The 19,274-nt window shown below is 30.8% G+C and overlaps 3 protein-coding genes across 3 annotated transcripts; 1 reads left to right on the plus strand and 2 right to left on the minus strand.

Annotated features, from left to right (window-relative positions):
* Positions 1-978: 978 nt before the first annotated feature.
* On the minus strand, positions 979-4,270 carry LOC133198638 (uncharacterized). Its single transcript, XM_061334681.1, has 8 exons — positions 3,604-4,270; positions 3,349-3,470; positions 2,988-3,079; positions 2,846-2,886; positions 2,426-2,584; positions 2,173-2,289; positions 1,419-2,048; positions 979-1,075 (listed from the first exon to the last, which is right to left on the minus strand). Exons 1-8 carry the CDS (start codon positions 4,090-4,092, stop codon positions 986-988), a joined length of 1,740 nt encoding a protein of 579 aa, XP_061190665.1. The 5' UTR covers positions 4,093-4,270; the 3' UTR covers positions 979-985.
* On the minus strand, positions 4,100-7,088 carry LOC133198091 (uncharacterized). The gene is made up of 4 exons (XM_061334237.1): positions 6,480-7,088; positions 4,787-4,906; positions 4,417-4,524; positions 4,100-4,177 (listed from the first exon to the last, which is right to left on the minus strand). The coding sequence occupies exons 1-4, from the start codon at positions 7,086-7,088 to the stop codon at positions 4,100-4,102; spliced, it is 915 nt and encodes a 304-aa protein (XP_061190221.1).
* A 158-nt stretch (positions 7,089-7,246) lies between these two features.
* On the plus strand, positions 7,247-18,882 carry LOC133198092 (uncharacterized). The gene is made up of 10 exons (XM_061334238.1): positions 7,247-7,374; positions 7,610-8,103; positions 11,933-12,189; positions 13,064-13,126; positions 16,572-16,625; positions 16,920-17,115; positions 17,352-17,489; positions 17,858-17,953; positions 18,122-18,169; positions 18,574-18,882. The coding sequence occupies exons 1-10, from the start codon at positions 7,266-7,268 to the stop codon at positions 18,880-18,882; spliced, it is 1,764 nt and encodes a 587-aa protein (XP_061190222.1). The 5' UTR covers positions 7,247-7,265.
* Positions 18,883-19,274: the final 392 nt, after the last annotated feature.

Here is a 19,274-nt window from a genome sequence, read left to right on the forward strand (position 1 = left end):
GGGTATTAATTAACCTCTCACCTATAAGTAATGCACATTTAATTATTTTTTTTTTGTACAAAGAAATACACTTGGGGTATTAATACCCCATCTTTACTCTTGGGGTGAAGAAATGCACATTTGACAATCTATTTGTACAAAGTTATACACTTGGGGTATTAATCCCCCATCTTTAAGTAATGCTCAATTGGCTAAATATATTTTTACAAATTTATACCTTTAATATCTCTTTGTATATTAATCCCCTATCTTTTAGAAATGCACATTTGACTATTTACTTGGACAAACAAAAAACTTTGCGTATTAACTCCTATCTTTAAGAAATGCATCTGACAATGTATTCGTATAAAGAAATAATTTCGGGTATTAATCCCCCACCTTTAAGAAATGCACATTTGACTATGTATTCGGACAAAGAAATACACTTGGGGTATTAATCCCCCATCTATATATTAATACCATGAAGTACATCTGGAGTATTAAGCCCTTATCTTGAATAATGCATAAATACAAACGAGTTTTTGGGAGAATAAATTTCCGATCTTTCCATAAAATAAATTTCTTTTAAATATATACAAATAGACAATGGAGATTTTCCCGTCTCTAAACTCATGATTTTTTCCAATATTTTGTACAATGAAACAGATTTTTGTGTTAAATATTGAATATTTCTAAAATTATGTACAAAGAAACAGACCCATTGATTTAATCCCCAATCTTTAAAGACATTTTTCTACGAAGTATATACATAAAAATGGCTTTGCGGATAAAGAAATAGCCTAGGAACTTTTGGATGAATCACCTACAGCTTGTATGAAGCATGTTTGTTTTGTTTGTTTTTATGTACTACAAAGATATAGACTTGGTGAATTAATCCCTTATCTTTAAACAATGCATATTTAAATAAGTTTACTGTATGTACAAGGACATTGACCTTAGCTCTTGATATACAATCTTTAAGCTTCACTATATACAGCTATGATATTCAAGAACTGTCTTTATCTTTTCTGTCAGATCTTCCTTTCCTCCCAATCTTCTTTTTCTTGTCCTCTTTCTTCCCCTTTGACATGATAACCTAAAACACAAACTTGCCCAAAAACAAACCTGTTTGGAAATATCATTAAAAATTAAATTAAAAGTAAGATGTAATCTTGCAAAAATAATTTTTACATAGACTGCAAAATACATCAGGTGGACAATTCACTAAAATAAGATAATCTGATAAATAAATCTATCAATTTTTTTCTTTCAAATTTTGAAATATTCCAGATAAACATCATATCAGTAAGACTGAAGAAGAAGTGGTATAAAGATTATAGTACATAAGAAATTGATAATTATTAATTGCAAAAAATATTCCATAACATTTAATTGCTAGTAAAACAAAAGAAATAATCTGAAAGAACACAGAATAGTACCTTATAATCATCTAATTCCTTGTCTAGCATTTCAAGTAGATGGCTGTTGATCTCTACTAAAACCTCTTCAGATTTTCTTTGTTTGCCTTCTAGCTGTGGCAACAGCCAAATGGCTCCTTCAAGAGCATAGTCATTTAGTGAACGCTCATCATCTTTGACTACCTGTAGATATTCTAAGTAGGATATCCACCATCTAAACTGCCCTTCATCTGACATGTTGTACTGGTGTTTCTGAATGTTGTTTCTGATGTTTGGTAGGTCTATCTTGTGGAAATTGCTTGGCAGAAGAATACGAGGTTCACCGAGTGGAATGCCATTCAATATTCCTTCTTCTTCAGTTGTTTTCCATGTCCTATTGCTGTTGGTCCTGTACTGCATTGTGATTTTTTGGGCCTCATTTCTACTGAATTTAAAATGAAGTGGTTTAGAATGATGCTTGATTTCACGTAAATGTGGTTGCAGCCATGATTTTATGTCAAAAAGGCCTCTTAATTGTTTGGCTCCATTTAAGATATTTAACAGTTTTGGCATAGTCTCGGCTTCAGATCTTCTTAGTCGCATGGCTAACTGTGAAAATGCCGCATCAATATCTTCATGGGTGTGTCCAACATGGAGGAAGGACAAATGCACCTGAAAATTAACTTAATATTAACAAAGGATACCATTTAAACTTGTTCTCAAAGTAGCATCAAGATGAATTAAGAATTGTATTCTGTACTTTTGTCTCATTAATTTATGCATAGTGTGCACGTACCTCATGAAATATTGATAGTCTAACCAATAATTCACAAAACCCTAGCACAAATCTGTTTTTATTTTCTCTTGCACAATTATCGGCTTGGATGTACAGCCTCTGTGGCAGGTATCCATCCTGAAAATAGACATATTTTACATCGAACTTATTTAGAATCATTTAAGTTTTCCAAGATAAATAAAATCACATCAAGCTCATAATTAATTAAACATCTTTCTAAATGCTGTCTAAAGCGTCATATCATATATCTTGCCTTTGAAATGGCATTGTGAATTGTCTTTAAAATAACATTCATCACCAAGTTCGAGTCATGACAGTATTCATTGATGTCAACATAAACATCAAATGTTCCCATCCCGTGGTTTAGTACTCCTTGTACATGGGTTTTCAGAAAGCTGTTTGGGTCTATTCCCTAACAAATGAAAAATAATGTGAAATTTCAAAAGCCAAGGAAAGTCAATGACATACGTTTTGCATAAATAGTATAGATTATTCTAACCAATTAATAACGAAGCATTTTGTATTTTGTTCTAAAACTTAAAAATATATGGAGGCAAATAAATGAAAAGCTTTTTCTAGAGAAGTAGTATCTTAAATCCAAAGTTAATGTTACTTGTCAGTTTGCTGGATTTTTTTTTTCCTTCCCCTCTTTTTAAAATGTTTTTGCTATTACCTTCATAAGTCTTCCAGTGAAATGTGGCAAATTCGTCTTACCTGAAAAATAAACAGAACAAAAGTGTCAATTGATCAATTTAATTTTTAAGTATACAAATAAAGAAATTCAATTTAGAATACGGAAAGCTTATTCAACTCACTTTGATCCATGCCATCGATAATGATGCTCATGTGCTTCTGGGGATAATTTTTTGCAATATCTCTTTTTCTGTAGTAATATCTTCTTTCGGTCCTTTAGGTAAAAGAAAATGTAGGTATAATTATTCTTATGTTTCATCAAATCAATTGAAAATACCATTAACAATCATCAAATAATTAGATAATTAGAATGGATCAAGACGATGTCATATGTTTGTGTGAGTGTGTTTGTGCAATTGTGGGTGAGTGTGCAAAGGTGTAATTTTAATATTGCAAAATGGTAGAAAAAATTCACAATTGAAAGAATCCATATCTTTAAGATATTAATTTACAAGCACTCTTAATTAATGTAAAAACACTCACATTTGCCTCTGATTATGGACACGCATCATTTGTTTCAATTTTGTTCTCTTAGAAAGATCACGTGTTTTTTCCAGCTCCCTTTCGATGTGTACACAGGTGGAACACTTGGAAAATGAGTTGGTCTAAAATGAAAAGAAAATATCCCAATAAAAATAATGTTGTTGACAGGTTAATATATATATATGTATGTAATTAATTACAAATTACTTTAATTTTCCTCTCCATTTTTCAAGGTATGTTTTTAAAAAAACTTACCTGTTTTATCTTTAAATGGGGAAAGTCATTTTTCCAAATGTCATAAAATGCAGACTGACTGACTGTGAGTGCATCGAATATAGATCTTTCCAAGCATTCAATTTTTTCATTGACATACATGTTGTAAATATCTCTTTTTTTAGTTTTGAATGGAAGCATCATGTCACCATTGTTTGGCATTCTGTCAGCATGGAAGAATTCGTAGTTCTTCAGCCAAACTATAGCACCCTCTTTTGCCACTCCACAACCTCTTGTATTTCGATACCCAGCAGCAGTTTTTCCATCATTTGCCATTTTAAGACATGTGTAGTAAAAATTGCGGTTCATTCTCAAAAGAAATTGAAAACAAGAACCACAAACAGTTTTTCCACTTTCAATTTGGAAACAAATGGAGTGTTGATTCTTTTTGCTCTCTGAGATCTTATCAATGAACCATTCTACTCGTTGTTCAAACTGCTTTGTCCAGAATTTGTATCGCATACTCTCCATTATTTTTTCACTGATAGTTTTGAGGCAGTATTTGCGACATCTTTTCCTTTTTGATATAGCCAGTGGTATGTCTCTCAGAGCTTTTCTTAGGAGTAAATTATTGTGCTTTTTGGATACATATTTCCTTGGTTTAATGTTTTTAAGAGCTTCCTCAAAACTTGAGTTGCAAATACTTATGTCACTGTTTTTAGATATTTGCCCAATGTCACTTGATACATCCTGAATAAAAAATGCATATAGTTCATACAAAAAAAGTTTAAAACTAAATAAAAGAAATTTGCAGAATAAGGGAATCTTAGATACAATATTATTGTAAATTTTTACCATGATTCCAGTGTCAGAGTTTTCTATTTCAACTTTCAAAGGTTTCAGCTTTGATTTCTTAGGTGTTGAGGTGAGTTTTGTTGGTATTGTGGAGTAGGAGAGGAAATCCTGCAAAAAAAATATTAAAATTTTAATTTTGACATATTACTATGACATATTGACATTTAATTCGAAGGATCATAACACTGAAATCTTACAACAGAAGGCTCAATAAATAATTCAATGGGACAATTAATTAATGTAATTACATGTACTTTCTTTCTTAATGTTAGTTAAAAAATACTTGAATAAAATTATTTCTAAATACTTAGTCAAAATTTAAAGTACATTTTACTATAGTTATTCAATGAATTATATCTTTAAAAAATACCTCATCTTCAAACTCAAATGGGTCAGTCTTAGAGGTTTCTAAAGCATTGTCCTCTATCATATTTGAACTTCCATTTTCATCCTCAAAACTCATTGCCTTGAGAAAATCAGACAAGTTGATCTGAAATGCAAATTTTAAAAAAATGATAAAAACTTGACTGATATCTGTTGGATATATATTTTCTTTTCTCTGATATTTCTATCTTTTTTAATGTGAAATATCCCTGTCTTAATTGTAATTTCTCTTGATAACAGCTAATGTGGCTATTACAATTCCTTTTGAGTCAATTAGTCTGGTATGATTATAATGATAAGGTTTAAAGAGATGCTTTGTAGGTGGTATCCATATGGTGCTAGACCCACTGATAAGATTTCCCATAAATGTTGTGAACACCAATGTTGTTTATATTAATATAATTGATCGCAGACAACTGAAAATTAGTGTTTACAAATTTATGTGTTTCTGTTTGAGCAATTAAAGTTTCTCATTCAAACGCTTATCATTTAAGTATTCAGGCTCCAAGACCATAAACTGAGAACAGACTTAAGTAAAAATTTTAAACCAATATAACTTTTGAAATAATTTTGATAATAAAACAAAATTTTTATCATATATTTGAATTTAAATGTTATGTAAAATTGCAAATTTTTAATCAAATGCACTAAATAAAACTCAAGATATTAAAAATCAAAATTTTGACTTAAGTCTGTTCTCAGTTTATGGTCTTGGGGCCAGAGATTAAGCTTTCGTGACAATTTTTTAAAATTAATTTTCTTAGGGACACATTATTATGTCATAAAACATATTTTACACGAACCTCAATCATATTTTCCCAATTTATGAATTATATGTATGCATTCCTGTTTTTTTAAATACATACTAAATACAAACATATTATCAGAAAAACAGTTTTCAGCTTGATTCTGATATTTTTTTTTCAATGAGTTGTATTTTCTTTACAGTCTACAAAATACATTTATTGAACTAATAATTTAAAGAATACAATATTTTAATTCTAAATAAAATAATTAAAGCCATATATGACACATTTTGTGATATTCAGATAACCAAAATTGAACATGTTAAAAAGATCTATTTGTTTCATTACTTTATAAAAAGATAGGACTTTTATGTAAATTACACAACTTAAATCAATTGCGTTTCAAAGAGATAAAAAATTTAAAACAATAACTAATTTATTTTCCGACTCCACATTTTAATAACGGGCAAATTTAGTCAATTTTACTATAGAAACGTGAGGTTATTCAAGTACCAAATCGGTGAAAATTTTTATGTGAACGAAAATAATATATCATGTATACTCAATACTCACTCTTGAAATATTAGTTTGTTTTTTTTTTTATAGCAAAGATAGCCTCTACATAGCTTTAAATTGAAAAAATAATAATAATAATAATAAAAAAATATGAAACACCTGTATCCAATGCTTATTCTCTAATAAGCAGTTAGGAATGGTTCTTTGTGCAATTACATTAAATCATAAAATATATACACTGTATATTTTAAAGACTATGGCCATAATGGGGCAGTGTATAGAAATTATAACTCTATATGTTGTACATGTATGCCAATGATTCCACTGCTGCAGCACCTATTTTTATTTTCATATTCTCAAGAATATTACACATGTAGTTTTACTGGATTAGACTAAAGAAATTCAAATTTTACTTACCACAGAAGAATCCTCTTGTGTGTCAGAATCTTCTGTAAGTATCACTGTTTCTTCTTCAAAACCCGGTGTACACAATATAATTGAATCATTAGGTTTGGAAACGGATCTAACAACATCATAGTGGTTGCCATCTCTATGATAAAGATAAATAGCTTTGCCATTTGTTTGAGATGCAGGTTTAAACTCTAACCAATCATGTTTTGGTCCATACTTGGTATAAACATAGATGGTTATGTTGAAGTATAAAGCAGAGTAATGTAGCTCTATTTCTGTTCCCCAAATTCCACGTTCTCGCATACGACTTCTTTCCAAGTACTCCTTTGGATACTCATTATTATATACTGCTTCCTTCCTCTCAGAAATAAAAGATGTAATAATTTGTCTAAAATAATGGTGTTTTTCTTCATCACCACAAATTACACAGGCAAGACACCGAAATAAACAATTTCCGTCTCCTATGATCTTTAAGCAATCCAATGGTTCCCCGAGATTCTGGTTTTCATAAATCTCATCAAAAAGACCTAAATCATAGAATGTTAACCCAATTTTTTCACATGTATTTTGTTGCCATTTCTTGGAAATAGGGTTGAATCTTCTTAAATTATTCATGTTCCTTTCATATTGGACTATGTCAAGTGCTTTTTAAATCATGGTGTTAAGACCATCTTCTGATAAGATCACGCATGCGTTGCATTATTTCTCTTTGATAAGAATCTGCATCTGAGCTATGCTCCATTACCAAGTAAATAACTGACCATTCAGTAACTTCAAACCATTAAATAAGATATGGATTTGAGTGAAGTTGAGAAGAATGAAGAAAATTGTGAAAGTGAGGATCAAGATGAAATTATATTCAGAAGTCTTGATATGGAAATGATTAAGAAGAATTTGAAAGGTAATTAAAAATCCTTAAAAAAATCATTCTCAAATAATTCTAGACTTTTAAATACTTTTCTAATCAGAATTTTAAGTTTTTATAATTTTTAATTTATTTTTTACCATTTTTTTCCCTATGATTGGCTGTGTAAATATGTTCTGTTTATGTCTTTTGTTGAATTATAATGCCCAAAACCTTCAATTAGTCAAATTACTCATTATTTTTAAAATATTTGATTCATATATATTTTTAGCAGCTCATGTGAAAGTTCACATTGATAATTTGATTCCACCAAAAGATGGACACTCCATAAGAGCTATTAGTGACAAACATGTCCAAGATCTTGTGAAATCATTTCAAAAATCATTCCAGCCATACACGGTCCTCATAGGATTAGCCTCCACAAAAGCGGACATCTCTAAAATGTCGATTCCAAACCATGAGTCTGTGGAGATTTTGGGAGGAAACCATACAGTTGCTGCTTTAAAGCAATTGGCAGGGGAAAATAGTGAGGTTTACAAATATGTGTACATGGACATTTACACAAATCTCACTGAAGCTCAGGCTCTTTCCTTATCCTATAAGCACAATGAACTACATGAAAACTCCCAGGAATTGTCTTTCTCTGAGAAAGTTATCTTCTTCCATACAAGCTTTTTAAAAAACAAGGAAAAGCATGCAGGAAAGCCACAGAAACACATTTCTACGAGATGGAGGTCTGAGATAGGGGCAATCCTCAATAAATCTGTAAGTACTTTGCTTCAATATACTAAAAGTTCAGACATTTTCAATTTTTAATGGTTTGAATTTCAGTTATTTTCATTCATTATAAATTTATAATTTAAATAGTTGGGTATATCTCTTAGTATGCATTTTAATTCGCAAATAAAACAACATCAAAATATAGGATGAACACAGAGAACTAAATCTTGACGTGTAATCAATCTAAAGTAAGATAGAACTTAGTCAGTTATAGATCCTTCAATAAAAAAATCTTTATTAAATGGACAAGACATATTTCAAGTCTGGATATGCCTCTAAAAAGTACTCATCAGCTATTTTAATTTATTGTCTGTATTTAATAATTAATATATTTCAAACAACGTCGAGAAATTTTAAAATTATTTGATTTTTTGCTCGGTTGGGATAAAACATTATAAACAATCAAATTTTAATAACTCCTAAATGTTCTAACTTATTTGTCTTACAATGAATGCATCAAGGCTGATTTATTCCCTTTGCGAATTAATATACTGAAATAGGTTAAAATTTGTTCAGTAGCTGAAAACTAGAGCATAATGTATACCTGCCTACACCTGTCAAAATGGATATCTGCTACTGTAAAAATGCAACTCGCAGTCAACATGAGATTGAGTAATTATTATACTAGAAAATGGGATTTCTTTTGTTTTAAGATTCAAATTTACCAGGCAGTTCAACAGAACAAAAATCATTTATAATTTGAACTTTATAACTTGCATACAGGGCAACTTGCATCCATGTCTGCATGCATTCACATGCTTCATTATTTTCTAACATTTATATTTTTTAATGCAACCTATCCTTGAATTACAAATGAAAACTTCATGTATTTGAATACTTAATTTTGAGAATTCGTGTGGCACATGTCGAACTACGACACATCAGGCCAGCATATTTCATGAAGCGCGATAATGTTTCATGATAAATATGCAGGCGTGAAGCATTGTAGTTCATGTACATGTACCTCATGAATTCTCAAAAATTACATTCTTATTCATATCTTAAATTTACATTATTTTTCTGATGAATTGCCACATTTTTTTTTATTTAAAGATCATTTTTGAAAAAAATAGTTTGCAATATTTTTGACCTCAGTTATGTCACAATGGAATTGATGGTGCGAGTTTGGTGCACTTGTAGCAGCAACATTCCAAATGAATGACTTACAATACATACGAGTAATACTTTTTGCCTAAAAATTCAGGCTTACAATATTTCACCCTCTTCACCTACATATCAACTAAATTTACATTAGCACCCTCAAATGTTATTACATGTAATATATTTCATTGTTTCATAATAACTAGAGCAATTTCATTATCATAGAAAGATAAATATTTGAAATAAACCTGATAAAAATATCTTAAATTCATCTAAAATTTGCTTAATTTATTCCCTTCACAATAAACATCAATCTTAATAAATTAAGAAGAGCTATTTGTGCACATAAGGGCGTAGGGCATGTGCATTTTATTTGTGGATGACTAATTAAAAGACAGAGACCAAATTAAATTAATGAAAAAAGAAAGCTAAAATATTACTAATCTCAAATTTACAGTAGCTTTGGTATACGCATGCAGTTGTTCGGATTATTAATCACACAATTTATTACATGCTGTCTTATGTATGAGCTAATTTACTATATATTTTCATTCAGGACAGATTTCCATTTTTGTGTGTGTGTGTGTGTGTGGAAAAGGGGGGTTAAAACGCATTTTCAATTTTCTGCAATTCCACATTGCTTTTCTGCGAAAAATATACTGTTTTTCCACCACAAATTAAACTGCTTTTCCACTATTAAAGCTTTTTGCTTTTCCGCGATTTATTAAACATGTACTTCTTTCCTTAACCAGGTATAAAATTTATGACTTCTAAAACCTATGACCTACCCCTGTGAACTGCGAAATTCATTAAATTTTAATCGCTCCGTGAGGTCATATTACTATTGACTAGAATTTTGTTAGGAAATACATATATATTATTATAACAGTAACTTGATCCGAAGAGCCGTATCACGTCAAGTTGACAGGCGCGGATCATCAGATCAAACGAGACGCGAAGCGTCGAGTTTGATCTGATGATCCGCGCCTGTCAACGAGACGTGATACGACTCTTCGGATCAAGTTACTGTTATAATGATAAATTTATTATATACCTCTTAACAACTAGCAAAATATGAAAAAAGAAAAAAACTTTTTGGATCAATTACATAACTTTTATCCATTAAACAAACCATTTTGTCAAGGAACTTTTTGATGCGCGAGAATAAAAACGTCATTTATCTGTGTACTACGTCATCAGTTTCAGAGAGGGGTGATATGGATTCAGAAAACCACAGTGTGGTGATCCGGAACGTCGGATCACATTGTCTCGTGATTGCGTAAATTCAACAGTAAAACTGAGTGACAAACAGTTGGGTATATAATAAAGGTAAATATCGATTGACAACTGTTTGATGCTAAGTTTAACCATTTAAAAATTGCGGAAACGATGTATTAAAAAATAGAGATAACATAGTAAATGATAGCGGTAAAGCGGTGTGAAGAAGTCACAAAAAATTAAAGCTGACAGATGTTGAGAAAATTAAAATCAAGGAAAAGCAGGATGGCCTGTTAGAGTTCCTTGTGGTGATTCACAATGAAATTGTTATGAAACACCACCCACCCATCCCCACCCCACCCGACCCCAATCTGGCTTATATTTGTATGTATATGTCCAGTCACATCCCAAAACAAAATCACTAACACATGTAAATGTGAAGGTCCGTGTTGTTCAATGTGCAATACAGAAACGAAAGAATTAAAATTCATGACAGGAGGCCTTTGTGTGTTTTAAAAGTTATTACACCGGGACTCTTCCTATAATATATTTTTTTAATCTTACATTTACCTCAAACCATTTGCCCATTTCTTTAATCATAACATACAACGCAGCCTTTCTGAGTTTCAAAAATTAGAGAGCAAGCTTGAATTCACAATTTGTTTCTTTAACATTTTTTCCATTTGTTTATTGGGTAAGATAAAGATCTTAAAGCTGAAAGTGAATATTTTCATTGATTTGTGTGGGAAACCAGCATGACCAGGGAGTAAGAGATTAGAAATGACCATGGCCAGAGAACACATGAGAAAAATTGGTCTTAGTGAGAAATGGATGCCATTTACTATTACTGCCTGAGTTGTAAATATGTCAATAAACCTGTAAATAAACAATCCATATCAATTATTATCAATGATAGAGAGGAATCTTTTCATTAGCTGTCAAATGATAATGTTTTTTTTTTTGTTTATTTATTTTTTTTTCAAGGGGGGGGGGGCACAATGAATTTAGATATTACATGTATACATATGATCAAAATATTTAGTATGAAATATTCTATTTCATTAAAACTGCCAAACAGTATATAAACAAGTATTTGTTGATTAGATCTTAAAATATATAAATAAACTTTGGTTGGACTCCTCCATTTCATTGTTTCAGAGTCATAAATTTGACACCGATAATGACTGTGCTAATCTCACAATTATCATTCCCCCCTTGTCTTGTTATTTTAATCAATCCCATTATACATGAAAGCAAGCAATCATAAATTTCCACTTGCTATACTGACCTCGCTTCACACAAGACATCCTGCTGGTCAGTATATGATTCTAATCCAGTCTGTCAAACACGGGTTTATAAATAATCCATTACTCAAGCACAACTTATGCAGGCGTAAACACTGTCCTCCAAAAAAAAAAAAAAAAAACAGAAAAACAGTCTTTGTATACAATATATTATTTTCTAAAATGATTAACTCGCTTTTTTTTTTTTTTAGAAAGTGGAGTTGAAGAATTCTTACAAAGTTCACTTTAGCCTTGCGGCTTATGATGATGACGTCTGGAATCCAATCACTGATGTTTTTGATGCATTTGAAAATTATAAAATAAAGGGGCAGAAAAAATCGGAAAAATGTACCCAATACTGTTTTGCCAACTTTACAAAAGTCAAAGATAATAGCGAAAAAATTACGCTCTTGAAAAAACTCTCCACTGGAAAAATCACCCCGGAAGAATTTAGGAGCTCATGCCTAAGGTAATTATTAAATAAGCATGCATCACATTGATAATGAGAACTCGGGATAGAATATTTTACTGCAATAACAATTTGGCGAGTGATGTAGTAAGCAGTCCATATAATCATTTGTTTGTAAATAAACAGAAAAAATGAGAAATTTATGTCAAATTTAGAAAACAATGAATGTGAAACATGGCAAAAAATGTATATGAATAAAGACGTTATCAGTTATACAACATAATGTTTTATGACACCAGTAGTATAGAGTATTTTTATTTGTTTAGTATCAAATACACTGAGAATTAAAAGTAACCATAATCAAAACTGATTAATATTACAAGTAACAATCAGTGGCCCTTTTCACAAAAAAAATCTTACGACTAAGACTAAAACTTCAAAACTCTGTATTTTTTTTCATTGAATAAAGATATTTTTTTTCTAAATAATTATTTACAATGAAATCATAAAAAATTTAGTTTATGTAATAGAAAAATGAGATTTTGCAGCATATATATTTGTTGTAAAATGGGGAGGATAGTAGTCTTAGGCGTAAAATTTTTTGTGAAAAGGGCCACAGCTCTTCTACTTTTTTCCAAAAATGCTTTACATAATGGGGGAGGGCGTGTTAAGAAGATGATTGCATTTTTCTTCTAGGATTTTCATTGTTTTTATTGAAATGAAAATTACATACATTATGCAATAGAATAATCTAAAAAATTCCTTCACCCACCCCTCTCACTTAAAAAAAGATAAAAATATAAAACTCTTCTTAGCTGGTAAGAAAAGTAATGAATTTCGCTTCATCTACAGTGTATCTATTTAACAGTGATGAACATGGTGCTCTTTTTTTTTTTTTTTTTAATTTATTATGATCAGATTTGTTTTATTTCAGTGGTGGAAAGATCAATGAAAAAACAACTGTCAGTCAGGCTACAAAAAGGAAATCTCAGCAAAAGTAAGTAAAAATTAGCTAATGACAGTGCCATTTCTGGTGTACATCAGTATATTGAATAATAGCAATGACGGATACAAAATTCTTCAAAAAGGGAGATGGATAAACCAGTTGGAGATCTTGGGTGAGGGCTTAGGGGACGAAACCATCAGAAGCTGTCGGGATTTAGGTTTTTAGAACAATTTTTTTTTTCTTGCTTTATGTATATCAAACACAAATTCACACAACGAGAAAATTATTTATTAATCTTGTTATTATTTTTGGGGTTACAAAGGAGAGGCATGAACCCCTGCCCTCTTCTTTAATCAACCAGTGCATAGGTTGCTTTTTTTACCGGCCGCCAGGAGGCGGTCGGTTATTTGATATGAAAGTTTTAAGTAGCCGTGCGTTTCTGCAGAGCTAAAACAAATAAAAGTATTTAACATTCATATAGAATATTAATCAAGAGTGTCTAAATGTTTAACAAAAAATGCTCAATAATTATAAAATTGGAAAAATGAATAAATAATGGGGTAAATATTTTATCTGATCGAACACTGATTGACGGATTTTGAAGTGCGGAGAATCCTATCAGCACACGTGTTTGGCATTATCTAAAGCAAAGACCGAGATATATATATAATCAACGTTACTTTCTCAGTTTAAACAGGATTTATTATATTTGTTTTAAAATGCGTAAAATAAACATTTCATATGGGAATTAAAAAAAGTTTTGACTTCTTAAAAGACAAAATACAGGTTGTTACGAAATTTTTGCTCCAACAAACGAGGATTAAGCGCGTTTTACAATGTGCCAAGCATTTTCCCGCCACATCTCAACACCACAACAAAGAAACTGAAAGAAGAAATGCAGTGGTGGATCTAAAGGGGGTTGTTGGGGTTTCAACACTCTCATTTGGATTTGCTAGAGAGAGAGAGAGAGAGAGAGAGAGAGAGAGAAGTCCCAAATATCTGTTTTGTTTTACTATTAATTAATGTAAAATATTCCGTTAAACGCAAATTATGTATGAGAAAGATTCAGTTGTTGAAATCCGCACCTGCGATGTCACATGCAATGTTTTATGTCACCAGGTTATATTAACAGATTAATATCAGATATATTAACAACAGATCACGCATTTCAGTTTCTTGTTCAGAAAAGAGACAATTGGTTTGCGGCCGATTTTTTTACGCTTGCGTCAATATGTTTCTTGTAATTATTAATAGGTGTTACTTTTCTGGCTGTAAGGCCATTTTGCAATGTCAAAAGTCAACGCTGTCAATAATTTGGATAAGCAAGGAAGATTACCAACATCTGCCTTGTCTGGGATCATTATGAATTGGGGAAGGTTCTCACGTTTGTCCACTGAGATTCTGGCACTAATTATAACAGAATTTAAGTTCACTCGCTGGAGGTTCTCTTAAAAGCAGTCATGACCATAACATCATTATTGAGTAAACAAATATCTGCTATCTGCAGCCTGAGGCAATTGACAAATACTACAAGAATAAGTGAATCAAAACAATGGATGATCAGATGAAAGAAATCAATGTGATGAATTTCAATTTCAAAACTAAAGAGTACTAAACCCTCCTTTTGCCATGGCCTAATTCAAGGAAAAATCAGTTTCAAAGCTTGTGCATTGCAGCAAAGTTAATAAATGAAAATAATATATAATAATGACTTCATATTAATTTTTTCATAGTCAAAAAACTAAGCAAAGTTACACTTTTGAAAGCTTCCAAGATTCTACATGCGTCTTTTATCATTATCGTCTGACTCATAACTAGAAAACTATTGAATTCGGAATCATCAAACTTGGACAATTTATGCATCCTGGGTAGAAGGTGTGTCGCGAACTATTTCAAGGTCACTTTGACCTTTAATTTAAGTGAAATTAAAAAAAAATGTCTTTTTACTATTAGATTACACAATCCCAAAAAATGCAAGACTGTTGCAGTATCCTTATTAAAAAAATGTTAAATCAAGAAAATACTTATTTTTTTCATTATATACTTTACAGCACACTATAACAATTGTATTGTTACAAGAGAAATTCCACCTCTCCCAGGGGTGTAATTATCAAGCACTGGTTAAGGAGAATTTGATAACAGAAAATTGCACGTCAAATTAGAGAGAAATTAATGAGTTTAGTGTGAGGAGCTAACTGGTAGAGCATCTCTGATCAAGTAGGTGTTATCTATAACTCTTGGGAACTGGACAAAAAGAATCAGCCGTGTTGGACTAAATAGTTGGCTAGCTTAACTTTTAAAATGGATTTGGTGAAAAGTAATTAAAACTTATTTGATATTGTATAATAAATTAATTAGATATTGTATAATACCTAATTTGATATTGTATAATATAATTAAAACTAATTATACGGGGGGGGGGGGGATATTGGAATGAATTGCAGCTTAAAACCAGTCTGACATTAAATCTAAAAAAAATTTGGTATTTAAAAAAAAATGTTTTAATTATGGTAGATAGTCCCTACAAATCTAAGAGTAATGCAGGAACCTTATTAAAAATGTTGTATGAAGATTACACATGTTTTTTTTCTTCTTTTTATTAATCTTTGTAACAAAATAAAAAAAAAAATCTTTAGATCCATTCATCCATTGGGAGTAATGAGTGGACATGCATCCAATTAAAGATTAATTAATGAGTTCAGTGTAGGGAGGCTAGCTGTCTCAATCATTTCTGTTAGAGGATCTCTGATCAAGCAGCTCTTATCTGTATCCTTTGGGAATTAGTCATCAGAACTGCTTGTCAGTTTATAGCATATGTCATTTGATAGCCAGCCTATTATTTTTAATATTAATTTGATATAGATTAAGTTGTTAAGACTAAATTGATATTGTTTAATATGATATTTTTATTTAATTTTTGGAAAATATCAACTAATTCAGAGCATCATGTCTCACAAATCTGAAAGCTGGGGGGGGGGGGGGGGGGGGGGGGGTGCAGATGGGCATTTGTCAAGCTTTAACACAACCAGCTGAGGATCTATAATATAATATTTGTTATAATTAATGCTTACATCACAGGAGATGTATAAACAAATATTATAAGGAATGGAAAAACACTGAAATCCTTGTATCAAGGTTGACATGATTTTCTTGCACTCTAAACTGTTTATGACAATATTGAACAATATTTGACGGGCGTATCATGCTGTGGCGGGGCACTTTATTCCTTTTAATTGATATTAAAGTTCTTAATCTTTATACATGTATGTGCAAGTTATGAAAAATTTGTATAAAAAATGTTTCTCCTCTTCAACAGACAGACAGAAAGACTAGACACAAGACAAACTGATCAGTTATGTTTAATAAGCATGTGTCAATAATCTGAAAAAGATTATTTAATTTTAGACCATCGGAATATTGATAACATTAAGATGGTTTCTGCCACCAGCTGCATACTGTATGGATGATATCTTTTTAAATATTTGCTTCTGTTTAGCAGTGGAAGTGAGCCTGTTGAAGTAGCTGATGAAGTTCCTGTGTACAATCCAAGGTCTCAAAAATTATTTTATTCAAGTAAAAAGCAATATTTAATATGTCATTAATTTCTTAAGATAAATTAAAAACACTGTTTACTAGGAATTATATTGTCTTTTGTTCATATTAGAACTTAATTAAGATAGGGAACAAAGTTGAATCTGGATAGATAAATTTGTGCTATAAAAATTTTTAACATTTGAAAGTTAATTACAATCAAGAGTATGATTCCAGTGTATTTTACATTAATAAACAGTTGTAAATGAATTTAAATATTTTTTTTTAATTTATGATACATGTATTTTATCAGGACTGAAACAAATGAAGGTAATAAAGATAACTTGAAAGAAGAAATGAAAGATCTCAGAAAACAGCTCAGAGATTCAAAGAGAGATCTTGAGAATTTGAAACAGGAGAATCAGCACCTCACTAAGCAATTGCAAGATAGTGAAAAAGATAAACAATTGAAAGACACGCAGCTGGAAACTAAAGAAAAGCAAATAGAAGTTAGTATTTATCTTGTAAAACTATATCTTTGTATTAAGGTAACTTCCTGCAACCATCTGAATTTAAATCCTTAAATATTAATGCCAATAAAATGCTAAAAGAAACTGATCAAATAACACCACTGGTGATACATGTAAACATGTATGCATTGTAAGTTATTATACAAAATATAAAAGATGGTATCATGAACTGTCCTTCAAAGATATAAAGACTGAGGTAACTGTTATTTTAACAGCAACTGAAGAAAACAATGGTCGAATATGTTGGTATAATGAAGAGGATGAAGGCCTTGGACAACAAATCAAAGGTGGGATTGTCATTGTTAATCAGAAGTATTTCTGATGTTATAGCTGAAAGTGGATTAACCATTGCTGTATACATCTATATTTATAGCTCATCTTAATTATTTAGATTTTTCCCTGGTAATTTTACTGTGTATATGGGGCTATGATGAGACCATAGAGGTCCTAAGCCCTAAGGTGATTGTTTAAGCTGATAGATAAAATAAGGTGTTTATTTACTTCTTTTTTCATAACTTCATTCATCAATTAGATAAGAAATCAAGTGTCTTTGAGTAGTGTGGCCAATGGGTACAACATGGATTACTCATGCCATGTATTGTATGTTTGAGTGAGTTGGGTCTGATATTATTTGCATTTCACACAGACGTGTACTCTTGTACTGCTTATTAGCCAACCAAAATGCATTTTATTGAATTTTCCCATTTATTTTTTGCTAAAGACTAAAATAGATGATTTACAAAAATCACTTAAAGAGGAAAAGGACAGATGTCAGCTAGCAGAAGAAGCTGCAGCACGTGCTAGAGCAACAGAGAAGGTGAGTGGAAAAAAAATATTGCTTTGGTTTACTAGCTCACCTAAGCCAAAGAATCTGAAAGCATCAGCTACACATGACTCTCACATGCACCGCAATACATTTATAACTAAAAAAACGTATGTAATAATTAAAATCAGATTAAATTGTATATGTTTCTTTTAAATCCAGGCTCCAGTTGCCGAACATTCCATTAAAAGAAAAAATGACACTTCACAGGTTTGAAATTGTTGTTAAATATTGTAAAATGTAGATGCACTTTGTAAAAGATTGCGTGAAAATGAGAACTTATTTGAAAGATATTGTTGATTATTTACTTCTAATATGTATTAAATGAAATTTTATTTGAAAACTTTTCTCAATATTGATTTTATTATAATTTTTTTCTCACACATATTAATAAGTCATTATATTTTTACATGTACACATATATTTCCTCTTGTTGTTTATGTTTTAAAATAGATTGAAGACATAGTACCAAAGAAAATGAAAAGATCAGAAAGTGTACAAGTTGAGAATCAATCAAGTGGCCCCTCTGTACGTTACATTTTAAAACATAAAACAAATTCTAAAACTTTCAATTTATTGCTTTTCTAATTAAAATTTTGCATTTCTTTCACCAGGTAATCATAGCAGAAGAGAAAGAAGTAGTGCTGGTAGAATATACCAAGGGCAAGATTTACTTTGCCATTAAGGATAAAGATTTTCTAACATACTGTCAAAGACCAGTGGGGGTGATACGGGATGGACACTTCACACATGCACCACAGAAACTCTCATTTACAGTGAATGAAAAAGATAAACAAACATTTGATAAAAAATACATTATCTGTTCCATGAAAGGTAGTCTTGGTGGAAAATGTATAAAAGCTGACCAGTTATCGATAAGCATTGAAAATCAAATCCTTGCAATTCAAAAGTATATCGATTAAGTGATAGTCACATATTCAGAAAGTAGAGGACCTGGACCAAGACTACAGTAGCTGTAATATAATTCATTTATGTACTAACAGCACATGTATGTGTTAAAGCTGAAGATTTGACACCTTGTACACAGTGAGGAAACCTCATGGCAATGTTTTAAGAGATGGGGTAATTAATCCCCATTTTATTTTATTATATTATGTCGAAAACTTTTATATTGTTTAATTAATAGATAGGATATGAATCCCACATGTTTATTTCTTTTTTTTTTTTATAATGTTGAAAACCATAATCAAAGTTTTGTAAGTATGTTTTATTAACAGTTACATAGGGGATTAATCCCTCTTTCTCTTTCTTTGTAAAAATATGTTGAAAACCTTGATCATTGGTTTGTTTAATA

The sequence above is a fragment of the Saccostrea echinata genome, unplaced genomic scaffold (assembly GCF_033153115.1).
Source record: "Saccostrea echinata isolate AGI-Se365-2 ecotype Australia unplaced genomic scaffold, CSIRO_AGI_Sech_v1 ptg000033l, whole genome shotgun sequence".
Taxonomy (NCBI): Eukaryota; Metazoa; Mollusca; class Bivalvia; order Ostreida; family Ostreidae; genus Saccostrea; species Saccostrea echinata.

Excerpts from the sequence above, each read along its gene's own strand:
- LOC133198638 (XM_061334681.1), bottom strand. The coding sequence starts at position 4,092 with ATGGAGAGTATGCGATACAAATTCTGGACAAAGCAGTTTGAACAACGA. Across the intron at positions 2,585-2,845 it reads TCACTGGAAGACTTATGAAG|GGAATAGACCCAAACAGCTT; the intron begins GTAATAGCAAAA and ends TTCATTTGTTAG. Across the intron at positions 1,076-1,418 it reads AGGAATTAGATGATTATAAG|GTTATCATGTCAAAGGGGAA; the intron begins GTACTATTCTGT and ends TTTGTGTTTTAG.
- LOC133198091 (XM_061334237.1), bottom strand. The coding sequence starts at position 7,088 with ATGAATAATTTAAGAAGATTCAACCCTATTTCCAAGAAATGGCAACAA. Across the intron at positions 4,907-6,479 it reads CACAAGAGGATTCTTCTGTG|ATCAACTTGTCTGATTTTCT; the intron begins GTAAGTAAAATT and ends TTTGCATTTCAG. Across the intron at positions 4,525-4,786 it reads CATTTGAGTTTGAAGATGAG|GATTTCCTCTCCTACTCCAC; the intron begins GTATTTTTTAAA and ends TTTTTTTTGCAG.
- LOC133198092 (XM_061334238.1), top strand. The coding sequence starts at position 7,266 with ATGGATTTGAGTGAAGTTGAGAAGAATGAAGAAAATTGTGAAAGTGAG. Across the intron at positions 7,375-7,609 it reads GATTAAGAAGAATTTGAAAG|CAGCTCATGTGAAAGTTCAC; the intron begins GTAATTAAAAAT and ends ATATATTTTTAG. Across the intron at positions 13,127-16,571 it reads AAAAGGAAATCTCAGCAAAA|CAGTGGAAGTGAGCCTGTTG; the intron begins GTAAGTAAAAAT and ends GCTTCTGTTTAG.